Source organism: Ictalurus punctatus, chromosome 19 (assembly GCF_001660625.3).
Source record: "Ictalurus punctatus breed USDA103 chromosome 19, Coco_2.0, whole genome shotgun sequence".
NCBI lineage: Eukaryota > Metazoa > Chordata > Actinopteri > Siluriformes > Ictaluridae > Ictalurus > Ictalurus punctatus.
The window spans coordinates 16,978,969-16,997,755 of record NC_030434.2 but is presented as its reverse complement, the minus strand read 5'-3'; the positions used below and the strand labels follow the sequence as shown (position 1 = coordinate 16,997,755).

The 18,787-nt window shown below is 37.9% G+C and overlaps 1 protein-coding gene and 1 long non-coding RNA gene across 2 annotated transcripts; both read left to right on the top strand.

Moving 5' to 3' along the window:
• Nucleotides 1-1,599: 1,599 nt before the first annotated feature.
• On the top strand, nucleotides 1,600-6,138 carry LOC108279569 (uncharacterized). Its single transcript, XR_001815548.3, has 3 exons — nucleotides 1,600-2,035; nucleotides 2,261-2,374; nucleotides 4,666-6,138. It is a non-coding gene; the product is annotated as an uncharacterized LOC108279569 (long non-coding RNA).
• A 1,121-nt stretch (nucleotides 6,139-7,259) lies between these two features.
• def6c (DEF6 guanine nucleotide exchange factor c) lies at nucleotides 7,260-18,392 on the top strand. Its single transcript, XM_017494552.3, has 12 exons — nucleotides 7,260-7,497; nucleotides 8,736-8,876; nucleotides 9,120-9,302; nucleotides 9,770-9,997; nucleotides 13,341-13,487; nucleotides 14,060-14,168; nucleotides 14,339-14,589; nucleotides 14,664-14,771; nucleotides 14,901-15,067; nucleotides 16,080-16,314; nucleotides 16,784-16,871; nucleotides 17,153-18,392. The coding sequence occupies exons 1-12, from the start codon at nucleotides 7,402-7,404 to the stop codon at nucleotides 17,383-17,385; spliced, it is 1,986 nt and encodes a 661-aa protein (XP_017350041.1). The 5' UTR covers nucleotides 7,260-7,401; the 3' UTR covers nucleotides 17,386-18,392.
• The last annotated feature ends 395 nt before the right edge of the window (nucleotides 18,393-18,787 follow it).

The window sequence follows — 18,787 nt, the reverse complement described above, 5'->3', positions numbered from 1 at the left end:
CTTGTCAGCTGTTAGAAAAGCACTCATCTGTGGAGAAAAAAAAACATTACTAAAAAAAATAGGTGACAGTTTTATAAAGGGAAGTAGTTTTGTCTATTTTTAAAAAAATAAAATTAAGTGACACAATCCCTGTGTATCACTCCTGAAGTGAAATCCTCAATCTGATTTAAAACTGACAATGTATTCTAGCAGCTTCCTTACAGTTATAAGGTCCCTAGTTTAAACCTGAGCTCAGGATACTGTTTATGTTCTCTCCCCATGTCCATGTGGGTTTCCTCCAGGTCCTCCAGTTTACTTCCACTTCCGAAAAACATGCCAGTAGGTGAATTGTCTAAATTAGCAAAATTGCCGAAAGGTGCGAATGAGTATGTGAATGTGCGTGCAGGGTGTCGTGTAATGGGCCAGAGTGTATTCCTACCTTCTGTCCAGTGTTCCTGGCATAGGCTCAATATCCATAACCCAGACCAAGATAATGTGGTTACTGAAGATGAATAAATGAATATTTTCAAGAACGATATATCAAAGGATCCCATGTCCTGACAATAGTGTTACTTGTACTCTAGCACTCCATTTGGTGCTAAACGTGACAAGAAACATTAATCTGTAGCTTTTAAAATAAATAATTTATCGAATGGATTTAGATACGATTATAATGGATTGAGAGTATACTCTTTACATATTTACATTGTAATTTGATGTACTCTTTATTCACAGTGCATACATTCCAACATTTCCGTGTTTCTCACAATATAGCTACATGTACAGTGGTTTCTATTAATAAGGAGTGACAACCCATTCAATGTGGCAACACTGACAAAACAAATTTCTCAATGATTTGATAGCTTTCCTTTTTAGCAGGTGATGGAGTTGGAGATGAATTGCACTCATTCAGGTATATTTGTATGAGTCAGGATACAGTTAATTTGTATGATGAAATGGTAGATAATAGGTCCATCATGAAGAAACAAAGTGAAGTGAAGGAATGAGTGAAAGAATGATAGGGGTTAAGAATTAGGCCTGTTTGTGTCCTTTTATTACTTTGCTATATACCAAAATCTCATTTTATTCATTTGTTTATGCCTTTATAAATGATTGTACATTTTCTCGTTGCTGGGAGCAAAATTTATATGTTCATGTGTGAAGAGATTTGGATAATGTTCCCACTCCTTGGAAAAATATTCCTGTGATTCTTCCTCTGAATTATATTAATATGCAAATTATACTGGTTTAATTAATGAGTGAAGACAATCTATTAAATTTTTTAAAATTATTTCTCTATTTATTTAATAAAAGTTATTTGTTATTTGTGTATTTGACTTAATAAAATAAAATAAAATGATATATTAAAAATACCAAATAAAAATGTGGTACTAATGTTCCATAAAATTAAAACAGGTCCAGTACTTAGCATACTGCATAACATGTTATAACATGTTTAAACTGTCAACACAACACAAGAGATTGTGGGTATTACAAGTTCCTAGTACTTATGTTTTGCTTTCTATAGCCACATTATTTTTACCACAAACCATACATGGAATGAATCTGAGTTATTGGTTGTAGAAGGTAGAAACTTCTGTGCTGAAATTGACTGGTACTTGAAGCTATTCGTGATTCCCTCCATCTTCACTAAAGCCCCAGTTCCAGCTGAAGAACAGCAGCCCCAAAGCTTGATGCTGTCACCAGCAGGCTTCTCCATGGGTATGGTGTTCTTTTGCTGATGTCCTGTGTTGTTTTTGTGCCAAACATATCTTTTACTATTTTGTAGTTTTACTATTATGTTATGTTCAAAAAGTTCAATCTTGGTCTCATCAGATCATAACACATTTTTCCACTTGGTTTTGGGAGGCTGGATATATTGCAAAGTTTAGCCGGTCTTGGATGTTTGTTTGTTTGTTTGTTTGTTTGTTTGTTTGTTTGTTTGTTTGTTTGTTTGTTTGTTTGTTTGATTCATCAGAAAAGGCTTGCATCTTGCCCCCCTGGCCCATAGCCCATAGCCCAGACAGATGAAGAAAACAGGAGATAGTTGTCACAGGTAGGGAGCAACCAATACTTGCCAGAAAGACCTGCAGCTACAAAAAATGTTGCTGTAGGCCTCTTGACAGCCTTCCTGACCAATTTTCTCTTTGTCTTCTCATCAATGTTGGAGGGATATTCTGTTCTTGATAATGTCACTGTTGTGCCATTTTTTCTCCACTTGTTTATGACTATCTTCACTGTGTTCCATGGTGTATCTAATGCCTTTTTAATTGTTGTGTAGCCCTCTCCTGAGCAATACCTTTGAACAATGAGATCCAGTTGACGCTTAGTAAGCTTTTTGTGGCCCATGGCTCTTTCAGTGGAATGCAACCAAGCAGATGTCAGAAAAATCCAGGTGAGCTTTATTTGGAGTTGAAGACTAGTGTGTACAAACTATTATTTCACATGAGCTTGATGATTGGTTGATTCTGAACACAGCCACGTGCCCAATTATAAAATGGTGTGCACACAAATGCAATTAGATTATTCTAAGTTATTATTTATTTTAATCTTTTATTTCTCTAAAATTTGTCACAATTTTTTTGCATTAAAGGTAGAAATGTTCTGATATAATTTATCTTTGTTTATTATTTTTTTAATATTACAATAACCTGCTGTTTTAACATGGGTGTGTAGAATTTTTATATCCATTGCATACTTGCAATGTCAAAATATCAAAACTGTTTAATGCTGCTAATTCTCCTAGTCATATTTGAAGCAAAATTGGTACTATTTAGTTGCAGGTTTTTAAATATGGAAACAAGACAGGTAACTTGCATAACTTCCATGCCAATTATGTAAGAGAGAAATCTCTTACATAATCAAGAGAAATCAAGTTCCATAAATCAGGCCAGGCCAGCCTTCTAAACCACAGGCAATATTTTTGTACAGTATTAACATTAACGTTTACTCATACATTCTGTGTGTTTCATTGCAAATTGGACTGATTACAAACAAACAGTGATACAAAGAAACTTCTGCCTGTATGGAAAAATTCTTTCCAAGAAATTGTGGCATATATAGCTAGGAAGAATATAACCTGGTTAGACCTACTACAAATTTCTTAGTGTTCCATGTGATTGCATTTACCCAATGTTTGATACACAGAGCCTTTTTGGAAATATGACTCTAAAATTGAATGAGTTAATTATGCTCCCTAAATTACAAATTAAATAAAAACAAATTAATAACAACTAGTCTAATAGATAATTAGAAATAGACATAGAATTACTATTAGAATTTAGTACATATAGTAAAAGATTAAGCTTGTGATTTTAGGTGATAGGAACAAAATTAAAATTAATTAAAATTAGCTGTCACAAATATATTCATTCATTTATCATTCACATTTTTTCCATATTTTCACTTTTTTAAAACACTATCTACACTCTAGAGGAATCACAATCTAAACACAAACTGGCAAATCGGTCACTTATATGCATTCACATATGTACACCTTAGTGATTTAAAGGGCCATAGACATAGTGTTCTTTGTTATATTTAATAATAAAAAAGACACTATTGGTTTAGTCCATTAGATTTACATTCAAATACATATACAGATGCAGATACCTGGACCACTAAACAAATACAAATGCAGATAGTGTCATTATGTTACATAACTAATATACATACAGTATGTAAATGTAAAATACTGTAGCTGTTAACTGAACATTTCACTGAACTGTTAATGAAAATTGCAAGTAAAAATACACTATATGGTCAAAATTTTGTGGACAGATGACCATCACACCCATATGTGCTTTTTTAACCTCCCATTCCAGATGTAGTTCTCCCTTTGCTGATATATTATAACTTCCCCTTTTCTTTGTGGCAGAGGTTTGGGCAAGGCCCACATATGGGTGTGATGGTCAGGTGTCCACAAACTTTTGGCCATATAGTGTATCGTAGCATGTGATTATGAAAACTTTCTTTAATTTCATATAAAAAATACAGTACAAAATAACCGTGGATTAAGAATTTATTGATGGAAATGGAAATCTTCTACCCTCTAGTTAGACATGTGTTAGACATACCTCTCAGCTGTTTCAGGAAAGTGCTGACACTGTTTCAGCAACACTAGCCTGCTCATTTATTGTCCAATTTATTTATGGAAATTTATTATAAGGAATTAAGAATATCTGATGCTTAGACTTTCTGTTATAAGATATGGGTTTACCAATATCTGCTTTCTGGTACTGATAAAAAAACAACCTACCTGACCGACTCTCTGACTGTACAACAGAGGCTCTGGACACTAATAATATATTATGAGATTTTTAACATTTTAAAACAATAAGGCATTTGCTCTGACACTCCCTGTCTGGCTGTACATTAATGATAATAATGAGAATGAGTCTTTATTGATCACATATACATTACAGCACAGTGAAATTCTTTTCTTCATATACCCCAGCATGTCAGGAAGTTGGGGTCAGAGCGAAGGGTCAGCCATGATACAGTGCCCCTGGAGCAAAGAGGGTTAAGGGCCTCGCTCAAGGGCCCAGCAGTGGCAGCTTTCCGATCAGTAACCCAGAGCCTTAACAGCCAAGCCACCAATGCCAACAGTGCACTGATTAGTTGTTTTGTGTATAGCACCATCTAGCACTCGTCCTTGTGTATAGCACTCGTCCTTGTTCTTTGCAGGAGCTGTTGTTGCATCCAACCGGGGCATTGGCCTGGCTGACCTTGCCCTGTACAGCACGGCTCTTCACCAATAATCACTAGCTGTTGTTGGGGCCTCGGCCTTGCCCTTGACCTGTTGCGGCCTATGGGGAGGAGCTGTTGCTGCAGTCAGCTGGAGAGCAACAAGCACATATTGGTATGATGCTGAGATGTTGTGGGGTTGTGTGAGCTTACTGTAAAAACTGAGATGTGGGGACATGGAGAAAAAGTTTGAATACCTCTACTTTAAACCACTGATGCATCATTGTAAATCAAGCACAAGCCCACTGCATCATATTTATATTTAACAACCACTCATGTTCACTGTAAATTATTATATGTTAACTGTAAATTACTGTTTATGAGATACATTGCTGTAAAGTTTGTATATTGTGTAGAAATACTGCATATTGCATACTGTATATTCTGGAAATTATGTTCTCTGTTTTTGACTCTAGCAGCATGACAAGTTGCTTGTACACATATACATATACAGATTCTGATTCTGATTAAACTTCAAACCAGTATTTACCGGTGAACCACAAATATTTCACCCTTCATAAGCCACAAGCAGTGGCAGGAAAACCTATATAAAGTATGTGTGAGTAACGAAGTCAATGTTATTTACAAAAACAGATTATGCCCAGAGAATTTAATCCAGGCTAATGGAGCTTGAAAACAGTTTAATCAAACAAGCAGAGCAAGACATTTGTTTACTCAAGTTTGTTCCACCTGATAGAGAGATTGGACTTTGACCATGAAGAAATCCAGCCACTTTTAGCTCAGCCTGTGATTAATGTTCATTATGGCCCACAATCAGTGATTGTCTAATAGTACCAGGCTGAATATATAATGGCTTCTTAATCTGTGTAATGTATACTGTATATGATACAGTGGTGGAAAAAGCAAAGGAAATCCCAGACACTGGGGGAACATTCACAGACAGTAGCCTGAGCTCAGGATCAACCAGAGACCCTTAAACTGTGAGGTGGCAATGCTGCCCACTTGCCATTTCTGCAGTTTTTAATTACACTGCAATGGAAAAAATGCCCTTGGTACAGAGGAATAGCAGAAGGAGAGACGGTTACATGTCGTTTCCGCTTTCATAGAAATGTAATTCTGTATACCACAATGTTCCCTAAAAAATTATGGGCAATATGGAAGTTTGATTTTGTTCCTGCACCATTTTCTTTATTTTTTAGAGAATGTCTGCGTTAAACAGTTCGAGTCAGAAGAGCTTATTACCCACAATGCAAAATGCTACTGTTTATGATGCTTCTTATATAGAGATGTATATTTGATACATTTATGAAGTTTATGAAGCAGAGATGGTCTGAACAAGCTCTATGAGAACAGCCAGAAGAAAGCACCTTGATAGTTCACAGTAGTACACAGCAATATGGGCAGCAATTGTGAGTTCAAAGCTTATCACTGCATAAGAGCCAATACTCTGGCTGTTAAGCAAGTCCCATGTATGTTGAATGACTGGATTGTATTCTGCTTAAAATTAAATATTGCAATGCTTCAGTTAGTACAAATGGTGTGAGTCAAAGTTTCATTTTAAAAACTCACTTCAATCACACTTTTAGCTATTTTCATAAATCATGATTACTGTGCTCACATATTCCTTGTGTGTGTGTGTGTGTGTGTGTGTGTGTGTGTGTGTGTGTGTGTGTGTGTGTGTGTGTGTGTGTGTGTGTGTGTGTGTAAATAATGCCTCATAAAGCTCTAATAGTGTTGAATGAATAATCTGTGAATAACAAATGTATTAACAATGTTTAAAGTTTGGGATTTTTTTAAATATCCAAACTGTGATACATTTATAGAACTTTGCCCTGGGCATGTCTTGATAGCTCCATGTGTCTGTTCGTTTAAGCATGTTCTCTAATAAACAGGTGTGTTTAGGTGACACTGTAAATGCACACAGGTGAACTCCATTCAACCAATTATGTGGCTGTTGATGGCAGCTGGTTGCTGTCTTAAAAATGAATATTTAAGGCTTCCTCTAAATATTCACTAGATAGTATTGCCTAAGTCAACTGTGATAGCCCCTCCATCCATGGTCCATGATGCTTGTCCTACACAGGGTCACGGTAGAGCCTATCCCAAGACACTTAGGGTACAAGGTGGGGTTCCAACCCTTCACAGGGCACAATCGCACACGCATTCACACACCATGAACAATTTGGAAACACCAATCAGGCTACAACGCATGAGTACCCACAGGAAACCCGGAAACACCGGGAAAACAGGGGATTCGAACCCCGAACCCTGGAGGTGCGAGGCCTCTGAATGGAAATTTCCTTCGAGGCTATTTCACTATTAATGGCGTCATTTCACACCTGAATCTGTGGCTACATCCTGTGCAAGTTGTAGGTCTATATTAAGACGTGAAGAAAAGCTGTATGCATAGCTGTATGGTGGCTTTTAGACTAAGATTTTATGTTATCAAAATAATAACAGCTTCAGCCACCGTTCTTGCCCATTTTTCAAATGACTGCTAAGTATCTATAATTTACTGTCTGGGCTGCTTTGTAGTGCAAATTTAGGGAGGGATTTATTACAGGGCTGGTCTGGAACTAAACTTAACCTGGCAACCGTGCATAGCGCCTGCGCCGTGCGGTTTCTGAAACGTGTTATAGTACTTCACGGCTCTAAAAGCTACCTTGGATTTATTCCCTTTAACTGGAGGATGGTTGCTGAACGATCAGAGGAGATATGGATCTAAAATCTGAGCTGCTTAAGTCCATCTGGTACGCGTTCACCTCGCTGGAGGCCGAGCGCAGCGGCAAAGTGTCCAAGTCCCAGCTGAAGGTAAGAGGCCACTTCGGTGTACATTTTCCCACGGGGGAAAACAAACAAGCAACCCCTTACCTTTGTCAAGGAATGTAAAATAACTTATGGGATGCATCCCTGACCTCAAACTTGTGTGTCCATTCTTGGCTACACGTCCAAAACTGCAGAACTAAAGCTACTAATCTGTAGTTTTCCTTGTCGGTTGGTTTGTACCATCAAGGGTGTGCTTTAAAGCTTTAGTATCTCTCTTTTACTTAGGAAAGTGAATGTGTTGTACTGGCTTTCAGAGTAGTGGTCCTCAAGTCCACGTTGTAACTTCCAGGTAAAAAGCCCCCCCCCCCCCACCCCACCCCCCGCTTTGTGTTCTGTTACTTGGATTACAGTTGTGAAAATGTATCCTAAGGGTATGTATAAAACCATGGTCAGCTAACGCTGACTGCACAAAAGTGTTGGATCTAGTCCAATAGGACAACAATGTCTTAATTCGGTATGTCCATGTGTGTTAAATGTGTTGTCCTATACAAAATCCTTGTTGTCATCCTTTCAAAATGCACATAAGTGGGCATAATACATAAATGCAAGTAAATGGTCTTGGTATTCAAAGCATTGAACTGTTAAACGATGGTCATTCAAGCTGTTTGTGTGGAATCTCTCATGTAGGAACACATCCTCATATTGCCACATGCTTAAAATGAAGCAACAACAGGCAGCTGTCCTGACATGCTGTTTTCAAAGCAAAGATCACTTTTTCTTTTTTCTTTTTTTTTTTATTTCTGGGGAAGAACATTCCACTTCTCATTCCTCTTATTTCAGCAGTGTGTTTGTCAGCTGGTTGTTTTGCACACAAAAAACATCACACTGTTGCTCCTTGGTATAATATCTCTATTTCAACTGCACTGTGATACCGGGAATAAACCAGTTTTTTATTATCAGTCTGTCTTTACAAAAAGTCCAAAAGTGTGGAGGAGACCCTGAATAAGTCCGTTTGTGATGAAATTATACCACAGCTGGAGCTAACTTGTGTCAAAGATGATACACAACATTAAATGTAACTATAAAAGGTTCAAATCATGACATATTGCTAATTAATAAATTACAATGTGCAAAAATTGGCACATTGTAATTTATTAATCGTGCCCCCCACACACCATGTTTTATTCCTTACTTACAGTTGCAAGTGTCTCGCACCTCTCAGTGCTTTACAGCTGTATTGTGTTTTAATGCTATTTTCTTTTCTGTGTATATGTATGTCACAGGTGCTGTCTCACAATTTATACACAGCCCTGAACATCCCTCATGACCCTGTAGCCTTAGAGGAGCATTTCAAGGATAATGACAATGGACCCGTCTCTGATCACGGCTATATGCCTTATCTCAACAAGTATATTCTTGCAAAGGTATCGGTCTTACTATAGATATACTAACTCGTCATTAGAACTTCCTGTTTATCAAGTTTGAGATTATACACAAAAATGTAGTTGGTGCCTGTGCTCTAATACTGTTGTTTTTACCTATGAGTTACAGCAGATCGTGGTTTGTAATCTGATAATCTGCTTAGAAATGTATAAAATATCCTTTCATTTTGAGCAGAGTTTGCAAAAGAAAATGATTTACTGTGTCTGTCTTTTGTTGATGTTTAGGCTATTGAGGGTACATTTAACAAGGAGATATTTGATGAGCTGTGCTGGACAATGACTGCTAAGAAGAACCTCAAGCCTAGTATTCAGCAGGGAGTGTGTTCACAAAGTGACTGCTTCAAGCTCTTCTGTCTGTTTAATTTGCTCTCTGAGGACCGTTATCCTCTTGTCATCGTCCAACCTGAGGTTTGTGCTTTAGTGTATAAGAAAGAGGGAACGCACAGGTGATAACTTTTCTTAAAATGAGAAGAAAAAAAAATTATTTTCTGTGGTAGCATGGTTTCATCTCATAATTATAAAGTGCCTCATTCAGCAAAAATGTAAGGTGTAGTGTAGATAAAACCCACTGAATGACTGTGCATGAGAGACACAGGGGCCTGATGTTTAACTTATCTGAATCTTTTGCAACATTAATGTGTGGCAGGAAGTTAAAGATGAGTAAAAGCAGAACTGCAGTCATAGGGCTTCCTGATGATTAAATATGTATCTGTTTTTGTGATCTAAAAAAAAACCCTTTAACTTTTGTGTCATGTAAAAAAGCCCATGAATAGTAGATTTGCACAAACATTTAACCTAAGGAAAACAACTCACCTCTGATTTGTAAATGGTTGTAATAATTTACAAATATAATTTGTAAACAAGTATAATTTCAGGTAGAGTACCTGCTGAAGAAGATTTCCACTGCTATGAGCCAGGAGTGGGATGGGAAAGCACTGGAGGATCTGCTATCCCAGGATCCTTCTTTGCAGGATGGCCTGTCTGTGTGGAGGTTTTTGGAGCATCTCAGCGCAGGGCAGCTTATGAGGGTGGACAGTAAGGAGGCCTTCAGCCTGGCACTGGACGACCTCTTCATGGAGATGTATCACAATGTACTGAAGAAGGTGACTGTCTAATAGGGAAGACCTGCATGATTGTTACCGACTGAACATTAATAATGAGAATGACAAATGACAAGCTGCAATTTTATTGTATTTATATCACAACACTGTCGAATTTCTGACCGAGTGATTGGTCAGAAGGTGTTGATTAAATTTCTATAATACCAGCTACATTACGTGACACCTGATGGAAATTGTTGGCTTTTTTTGACATATTTGGACAAGCAAACATTTGATTATCTCTGAAACAGTGCATGTTACAAAAGTTGATGTACTTGAACAAAACCACAAGGAAAATTAGCCTTTTCAGTCATTTATACAACAGAAATAGAGTTGAAAAGGGAGGAAACATGTAGATGCTTAAAGAGAAAGGGCACAAAGATATAGTTTGTAAACCCACTTGTGATGAGAGAGCCTATATTTGTAAAGGTGTGGTTGAGGGTAGTAAGCACATTTTCTATTGTGTTATAGGATGTAATGGCAAACTGGAACTGTGTAAAACTTGTGCTGTTTTGCTGGAAGTGTCTTGCATTAACTTGTTTACTGAATAGACATTGTTGATCATGCCCATTTGGACAGCATGGAATATAATGATGGGGGTGTCTATTTTAAGAGTGTGATGCATGAAGATATTGCTCTTTAGTAGATTTGTTGGACATTTATTTAACAAAAAATAGAATAGTAAATATGTAAATAAAGAGATTTGATTTGTAAATCAAGGTTGTTAGGTGCTTGAATTTTTGTGTTTGCTCCCAGGATGATGTGTGGTGAGGATTTTGTGCTTTTAGTTATAATGTCACCTATATGAAAAACTATGTGCCCTGCACTTTGTAATAACTTGTAGTTACAAAAGTCCCTCCTGGTCACACACATTCACTTTATTGGAGTATAGATAAAAAATGATTGATGTTTCATTTAATGTGAGATTAATTCACCAAACCTTGTTTCGTCAGCCTCATGTGGAACATAAGTTCACCTACAAAAATTTATCTCAAGTATTCCATTTAGTTGGCCATCAGCTATTGTGTGACCATGTGTATGTCAAGTGTCTCTTTGTGCATTTTTGGGCACGCATAACTTTTACTGTCATGCACACCAATAAAAAGTCGTGTATTCATGTGCGTTCAGCTTGTTTGCTAGGATTTATCAGATCAAAATGTCACATCAGAACAAGTTACTGGCAAAGCGCCGATGGCATTAATACATTTCTGTAACGCAGTTCTTCTTCACTGGGGCCTGATGTCAATCTTCACCATTACAATTTGCCCCTACACCATCCGTGTCATGTCTCGATCTCTGCCTCATTGTGTGGTTTAACCCGGTTCAACTTGCACGCCAGAGCGAGGACCCTTTGTCCGCCTATGACGGGGGACTTCTCGTTTAAGTTTATTTTAAACACAGTCACCTGTTTTTTTAGGAATTTGTCATGCGTGAAAACTCCCAAAACTTGGCACACACATCAGACTTGCATAAAATCGAAAAGTTATGTAGTGTTTAAGCTTCGGTGTGGTCGAGGAGCTCTACAGCACCACCAAATGCCGGTTGGGATGAAGTTGCTCAGGGGTGCACAAGATTCGGTATGGTTATTGATCTCATCATATAAGACAAATTTGCTTGTTTTTTTCTGACTCTACCCAACAGGAAGTCAGCCATGTTGGATGGAATATAGGATTTTGAAATTTCCCTGCAGTGTTTTGAGGGGCTTATGATGGCTGAAAACTTATGAAACTTCACACATTCATTTGTCTTGGGATATATTTTGACGTGTTATCGCAATTCGGCATAGACCTGCCTCATTGGCTCCACGGTGTCCCCAATGCATATTTCATGTCTTTGGAATACTCAAACTCTTGAAACTTGGTACACCCTTCAAAGATTGGCAGTATTTCATAATTCTTTTGTCATCTGTACTGGGTGTGGTCAGTGGACTTAATAGCGCCCCCTAACATTTCCAAAGGAGTTTATTGCTGTGGTTGCAATTGTTCTCACCATGACAGACATTTTTCCCATTGGCTTGTATTAGCTCCGCCCAACAGGAGCTAATGCTCTAGATTTTGAAATACTCCTTCTAGGGGTTTTATGGCCAACATCATGCAAAGACATTGAAGATGCTAAATCGAGAACTTCTAAATCAAGATTTTTTCATCGAACGGTATTGCCATGGCAAGGCGATAAATTTATGGCATAAGAATGTGAAATAGGAAGAGCTCCTATCTTTGGTTTGTATTGTGTGGTTTAGGTCAAAATTGAGATTTATATTTGGTGTTGGAGGCTGAACACATGGATGTGACTATTGCAGGGCATGGTCATAGTGCCACAAACTGGCAGCAGGGAGTGTGACAAAAATTGTCATATCTTTGCTGTGCATTGTGTGATTTAGATCAAAGTTTAGATATTTATTTGTTACTGTGGGCTGATCACTGCCAGTTTGCTCTGGCTATGACATACGAGAGCCTTATGTTCCCCTGCGACAGGGGGACCCCTTGTTGTTCTTACTTCCTGGTTTTTGATCTGTGCCTTTGCCCACATTTTTGATTACTGTTTTGCCTCTGTTACTCTGTTAACTGATTGCTCAACCCTGGACAGTTTATCATGCTGCTTTTGCCTAACGATTTGGACTTGTCTGCCTTTCTAATAAACTGCTGTTTTACCTGCACTTGCATCCAGCTCAGAGTCTGTGTTCTAACATTCTATAGTAACAGCTCACTGATAGGGACTTGCATGAGGAATAGTTCACAGAATATAAGCCTAATAATAAAGATTATTTTCTTTGTTATTTAACAAAGAATAGCTTACAATCATCATTAGTATTGTATGAGACTTTATTTAACATTTATGCAAGAAGTTTCCAGTGTCAGCACTTTGTAACAGTCAGAGGAATAGTAAAGCTGTTCCTTTAAGTTTTCCGCCATGGGAAAGTCGTCAAGACAGAGCATTTTGTATTTTCAGGCTTCTGGATAACAAGATAAACTGTGTGTGTGTGTGTGTGTGTGTGTGTGTGTGTGTGTGTGTGTGTGTGTGTGTGGTTTTTAACATAAAAAAGAGGGGGAAAAAATGGAAACTGGTGAAGGATTGACTGTTTATAGCTGCTATAGTGTAGGAAATACTAAGGAACTAACTTGTTTCACAATAAACTAATACAAATATGAAGTTAAGTTAATAATTAATTTAAATTAATTAATAATAAACAATTAACAAAATTGTAATCACTGATGATTTATTTATTTTATTTTTTTTTGATGCTCTGCATTTTTCACAAATTACATCTATGGTTATGTGTTCTAGCCAAATCTGCTGTCATTTCCTGAGATAAAGTGATAACCCTAAACCTTTCAATTTATTTCAGGGCTACCTGCTGAAAAAGGGGAATGTACGTAGGAATTGGAATGAGCGCTGGTTTGTGCTTAAGCCAGGCAGCTTGGCCTACTACATTAGTGAGGACCAGAAAGAAAAAAAGGGAGCAGTCCAGCTGGATGGCAGCTGTGTGGTAGAGGTGAGTTCTGTTGTAGTCCAGTGGCTCTGTTCTATTGCAATCACTATCTTTTTATAGTTCTTAAAAAGAACAGCATCACCAGTGATGGCTCAATAATGGATATGTGGATGGAAGTTTGTATGTATGCATGTATGCATGCACTTCTGATTTTAATCTTTTATCAATAATTCTAGTCTTTTAATCTGTGAAATATTTTAACAGTATTTTCCTTTTTTTATTCCTTTTGTAGTAATTGCTTGTCACTTGTTTCTGTGAGTAAATGCCGATTAAAAGGTTCTATTCAATTTCACATTTTTTGTACAACAAACAGGAGAATATCTGTATGTTTGTTTGGAGTTTATTCTGTCCAGTGAACTTTATACATTTAAGTTTGAATGTTTGAATGTGTTTCAGTGAAGAAATGTGAATTAGTGAAGAACCATTTGTATTTTTATAAAGCTGCACAGTTCATTGACTGTATGCAAATGTTTCTTATGGGTTTGTGTAAAATTAAATGTGCCTTAAAATCACAGGAATAAGTTTAGACAGCTACGCATTATATACGGTTAATCATTGTTTGATGTAACTGGCAGACCATGCCTGATAAAGAGGGGAGACGCTGTTTATTCTGTGTGAAGACTCCTGGCAGGACATATGAGATGAGTGCTTCAGATCAGAAACAGAGAGTGGAGTGGATTCAAGGTGAGTGCTTTCAAGAGCAAACCTTTCTGGCTAAATCGGTTTAAATATTTTCTAAATATTAACTTGAGGTTAAGAGAACTCCACACAGTATTGTGAGACTGACATAATTTCCCTAATATATTTATAATCTGATGTTTGGTTCAGCCAGTCTCACTGTCTATGCACACTAGCTTTGCAAACAGCTCTCCGGCTCAAGACAGAGGGGAAGAGCTCACTGCATCAGGAGCTAAAGCTGCGCAGACGAGAGCTACGGGAGAACAGTCAGAGAAACGAGAGCCAGAGCAGCCAAAGTGGTCAGAGAAGCAATAGCCAGAGCAGCCAGGGTGAATATAGTGCTGAAGTCGAGGAGCCCAGCTCTGTGACTCAACACGGAGAACCAGAGAGCAAGGAACCAGACCTTGAAATCATAGACATCATCCAGGTAAGAGAGAGGGAGTAAAGAGACATGGGGAATACAGCTCAAGCTTTTGAGTTTACTAATTTAGTGTGTTTTAGCAACACCTAGAACTGGAGGTGCAGCGCAAAAAGGACGATGAGTGGGAGAAAGAGAAGCAGAAGGAGAGGCAACAAGAGTTGGAGAGACAGCTGGAGGAAGCCAACAAGGTAAGGCGCATGTCTTCCACCATTTTAGTGCAGTATGTTGTTCTAAGCAATTTACTCTCGAAACTACAGAAGGGAATATACTCGAATGCATTTGTAAATTGTATGTTTGGTATGCTGGTTGCTGCCCAGGCCAAAGAGGACATGGAGGCTGCACTGGCTAAAATGGAAAGGGAGATGCAACAGCAAAAGAAGAGATTACAGGAGCTGGAACTCATGCAGCAGAAACTGGAGGAGGCACTCAATACACAGATTCAGGCCCGCTTAGAGGAGGAGAAAGTCCGTCATGAGCTCGAGAGGTCAGTCAAAGACACCTCCATTTTCTCTGACACCTTCACACATCAAGCTGATGTCGAAGAACTAAGCTCTTTTGTGAAAAGTTGCACATGAACACAAAGACTACAGCTGATTGCCAACATCTTGCAACATACTAAGAATCGAAATAGTCAGAGTTGGCATTTGTCAGATTTGAATTTTATTTTTGTCCATTTTTTTTTTTAACCACCAAATATTTTCGTTGTTATTTCATTGTTTTTGTATTGTCTTGAGCAAGCTGGCACAAGAATTTCCTTCAGGTCTGTATTCAGAAACAAAAGAACTCAAGTTCTTTCTGCCTCACAGAAAGGCAAAATTGCATAGGATTAAATTAAATAATTTTTCAATCTGGTGTACCACCTACCAGACTCAGGATAGTACAGGGCTTGACCTTTTTGATCCTAAGGGAAATTGCTGTGTTAGAGCATAAAACAGGACACAACACAAGGTATACAGGCAGCCGCTTATTATTTTATTGGATAATTTTTTAAGAAGCCAGCAGAGCTACCCTGTGCACAGAGCATGGTAAGCATGGGATACATGTAACGGTGCCTCTAAAAAATAAATTTGGTTCCCACACACACAAAAAAAAGAAGGAAATGCGTCTCACTTGTCCAGTGCCTGAACCCTCTGGGCTAGTTTCAAGTCTTGTGTGGGTTTTGAGTTGTAGTTCAGCTGGGAATTTTTCAGAAACCTGGCAACCCTGTTCACAAGCTTCAAGCTCTTTATGAAAGTAAAAACCTCAGGCTTGTGCGTCTTTTTGTTTTGTCCTGAGGGATGAAACACATCCTGCATGAACACACCTAGTATCAATCTGAAACTTTCTAGTAAGCTTACTTTAAAAAATATTTATATATATATATTTTTTAACAGTAGCAACTTCTATTTTTATCCATGTTTGTATTAGTTTAGAACACATTATCTGTACATTCCGAATCATTTATTTGTACCATGTTACATCCCTAGTGTATATACATGTGTTTGTGTGTCTCTCAGGCTACTGGAGGAAGAAAGGGGGAAGCTGACTGAGTTGATGCTCCATCAGAGACACTTGGAGAGTCATGAATGTGCAGAAACAACCCAAGAGAAAACACTTGAGCCCCAAAAAGATGAGGATAACATACTCCATCCTGCATCTTCTGTGATCCCTCCATCCTCTAGCCCCCAACTACCATTGTGTCCAGCCCATGCCATTGCAGAAACAGTGGAAACACATCAATACAATGTGGAGGTACTTAAACAGGGGCAAGTAGAGAGAAGAGATGGGAAATAAATATGAAATGACTTTCAAGTCAATTCAAGTGGGTTTTAATTGTCATTCCTCTATATAATTTGTATACTTTGGAACTAAATGCAATTTCTCTAGGACCATGGTGCAACAGTGTGAGACGAGTACAGGACAATACATACACAGAATATGGCCTGTAAACTATATGTAGTGTAGTACAAATCTGTTTAATATTTCATAAAGAGTCTGATGCAGTTTTATAAAGTGCAGGTGTGCACTGGTAGTTAATCATACTGGGTTAGGTGTTTGACTAGCCCAGGTGAGTGTTGGGGGCAGGAAGGTGGTGAGTAATGACTGCCTCAGGGAAGGAACCGCAAATAGACTTTTATATAAATAGAATTTGATGTTATTGTTTGGCCAGCCTGTTTCAGGCAAGCACAACTGTAATTTCTCACTTTTTCTCATTATGCAGAACGTGTCTGAGAATTTTTCTAAAGCCCAAAATATCAGACAATGGAAAGTCCAGCTCAACCACCTTATGAAGCCGATCACACCAGCAGGTAAGAAATTCACTCACAGACCTACAAAATAACAGGATCAGCATTTTAAAATTTTAATTAGAATCTACTGTACCCAGGAAACGCACAGGCAGTGATGTCATAAAGTGGAAAATTTGAGTAAACAAGTAGCCAAAGGGGACACTAAACAAGAAATTTGTCACTGGGATCCTAAAATCCTGCTTGCCCCCTTGCTTATAGAGCCATTCTAACTCTCCCAGACTCAACACGTGATTTAACTGTTGATGTTAATGAATTTTCTCTTTTCACTCATCTATGTGTAGACAAATTGGAGCGTTTCCCAGTGAGAACCAACTATCCCAAACACGGCCAGGCACTCACCAGCACAGAGTTTATTGTGAAGTACCAATCAACAGTCACTGAAGCGGAATCCTCCAACAGTCAGCCACAAAAGACAGAAGAGGATGTGGGCATAGAAGAACCAATCCCTGCGTCTCGGGTTGAGGAACCACAGAAAACCAGAGAGCAGTTTGAGCATAGTAAAGGCTTTGCATAGTGACACTGAAACAAGCTCAACAAGTATACTTTTTGTGAGAATTGTTAATGGTTGTAGCAGCCTTACCATGTTACACAAGTGAATAGCGGCTATAGATCTAAATGTTTTTTTTTTTTTTTTAAATGTAATTATAGTATTTGCAAAAATGTTAGGTGGGTGCACGTGTGTGTGCCAAACACATAATGCAATGTTATTTATTTCCCAACACACAAACACTCATTTATTTACAACTTTTTCACTAAATCCAGACAATACTCATTTCTATTCCAAGTTGTCTTTTTGTCAGCTCTGTCAGTGACACCTGACTCATTAGGAGCTAGAATTGAATTGACCTTCAAATCAATTCTAGGAATTTTGTTTGTTTTTTAAAAATAACGTGTATGCAGCAATACAATGTATATCAATAATAATGAAAAATGTTAAATTATAACTGCTAGATTGTTCAACCAGGCTTTAATAATGTCTTCCTTTAGTTATATTCTTGTTATATAATCTGGTGCATGTCGCACACCGCGTGTTTCCCGTTTCACTATTCATTATCTAAATCAGCAAGTTTCACTGCTCGAGTTATACAGAACATTGATGGTGAGAATTGAATTCAGTTGTACCCCCCCCCCCCCCCACACACACACACACACACACACACACACACAAATTTTGATTTCATTCCAGAGCTTATTTATCTTTATCTTTATCTTTGTCTTTTTTTTCTTCTGATCTCTCTTTTATGCTTCTGTATAGATTCTCTGGGTTTTGCACTTTTGCCTGTTTGTAATACTATGGATGACCAGTAGAGGAGGCACTTGTTCTGAAATTTCTTGCCTCCTTATATTCAGACTAATTCATTGCATAGCTAAAAGCTTGGTGCCTCATTGTCATCATTTACCATTCCATTTAGAAAAAGTCATTAACCCATTATAGATTAAGTTTATATTCCCCAGCCACTGGTTCAATTCAAACACATACTGTAGTGAAATAAAACCAGGGGGTTCTAGTACCAAATAATATTGTCAATGTCCTGTCAATTTCTTTGTGCTTCTAATAATATGATGCTGATCATGACAACTATTATACTCTCTTACACTCTCAAACACTTCTTTAGTGCTAAATGTTGAAAATATTCATGCTGTCTATATTTGGTTCTGTGGATGCTGGCGACTGAGTGGAACTCAGTCTGCAAGACATCACTCCCAGCCACAAAGATGAATGATGGCCTTCTGTGCTGGTTTTGGGTAATAATCAATAGCATGACTGTAAATGATCTTTGAGAAACAGTCGTGGTTTGTGATTTTCCAAAATCTGATCTTTTCCCATAGAGTATGGACTCTTTCTGTTTATAAGCCTAAATATTCTTGCACATGTCTGTTACATGTGCCAGCTTTAATACCGGAGTTTTTCACAT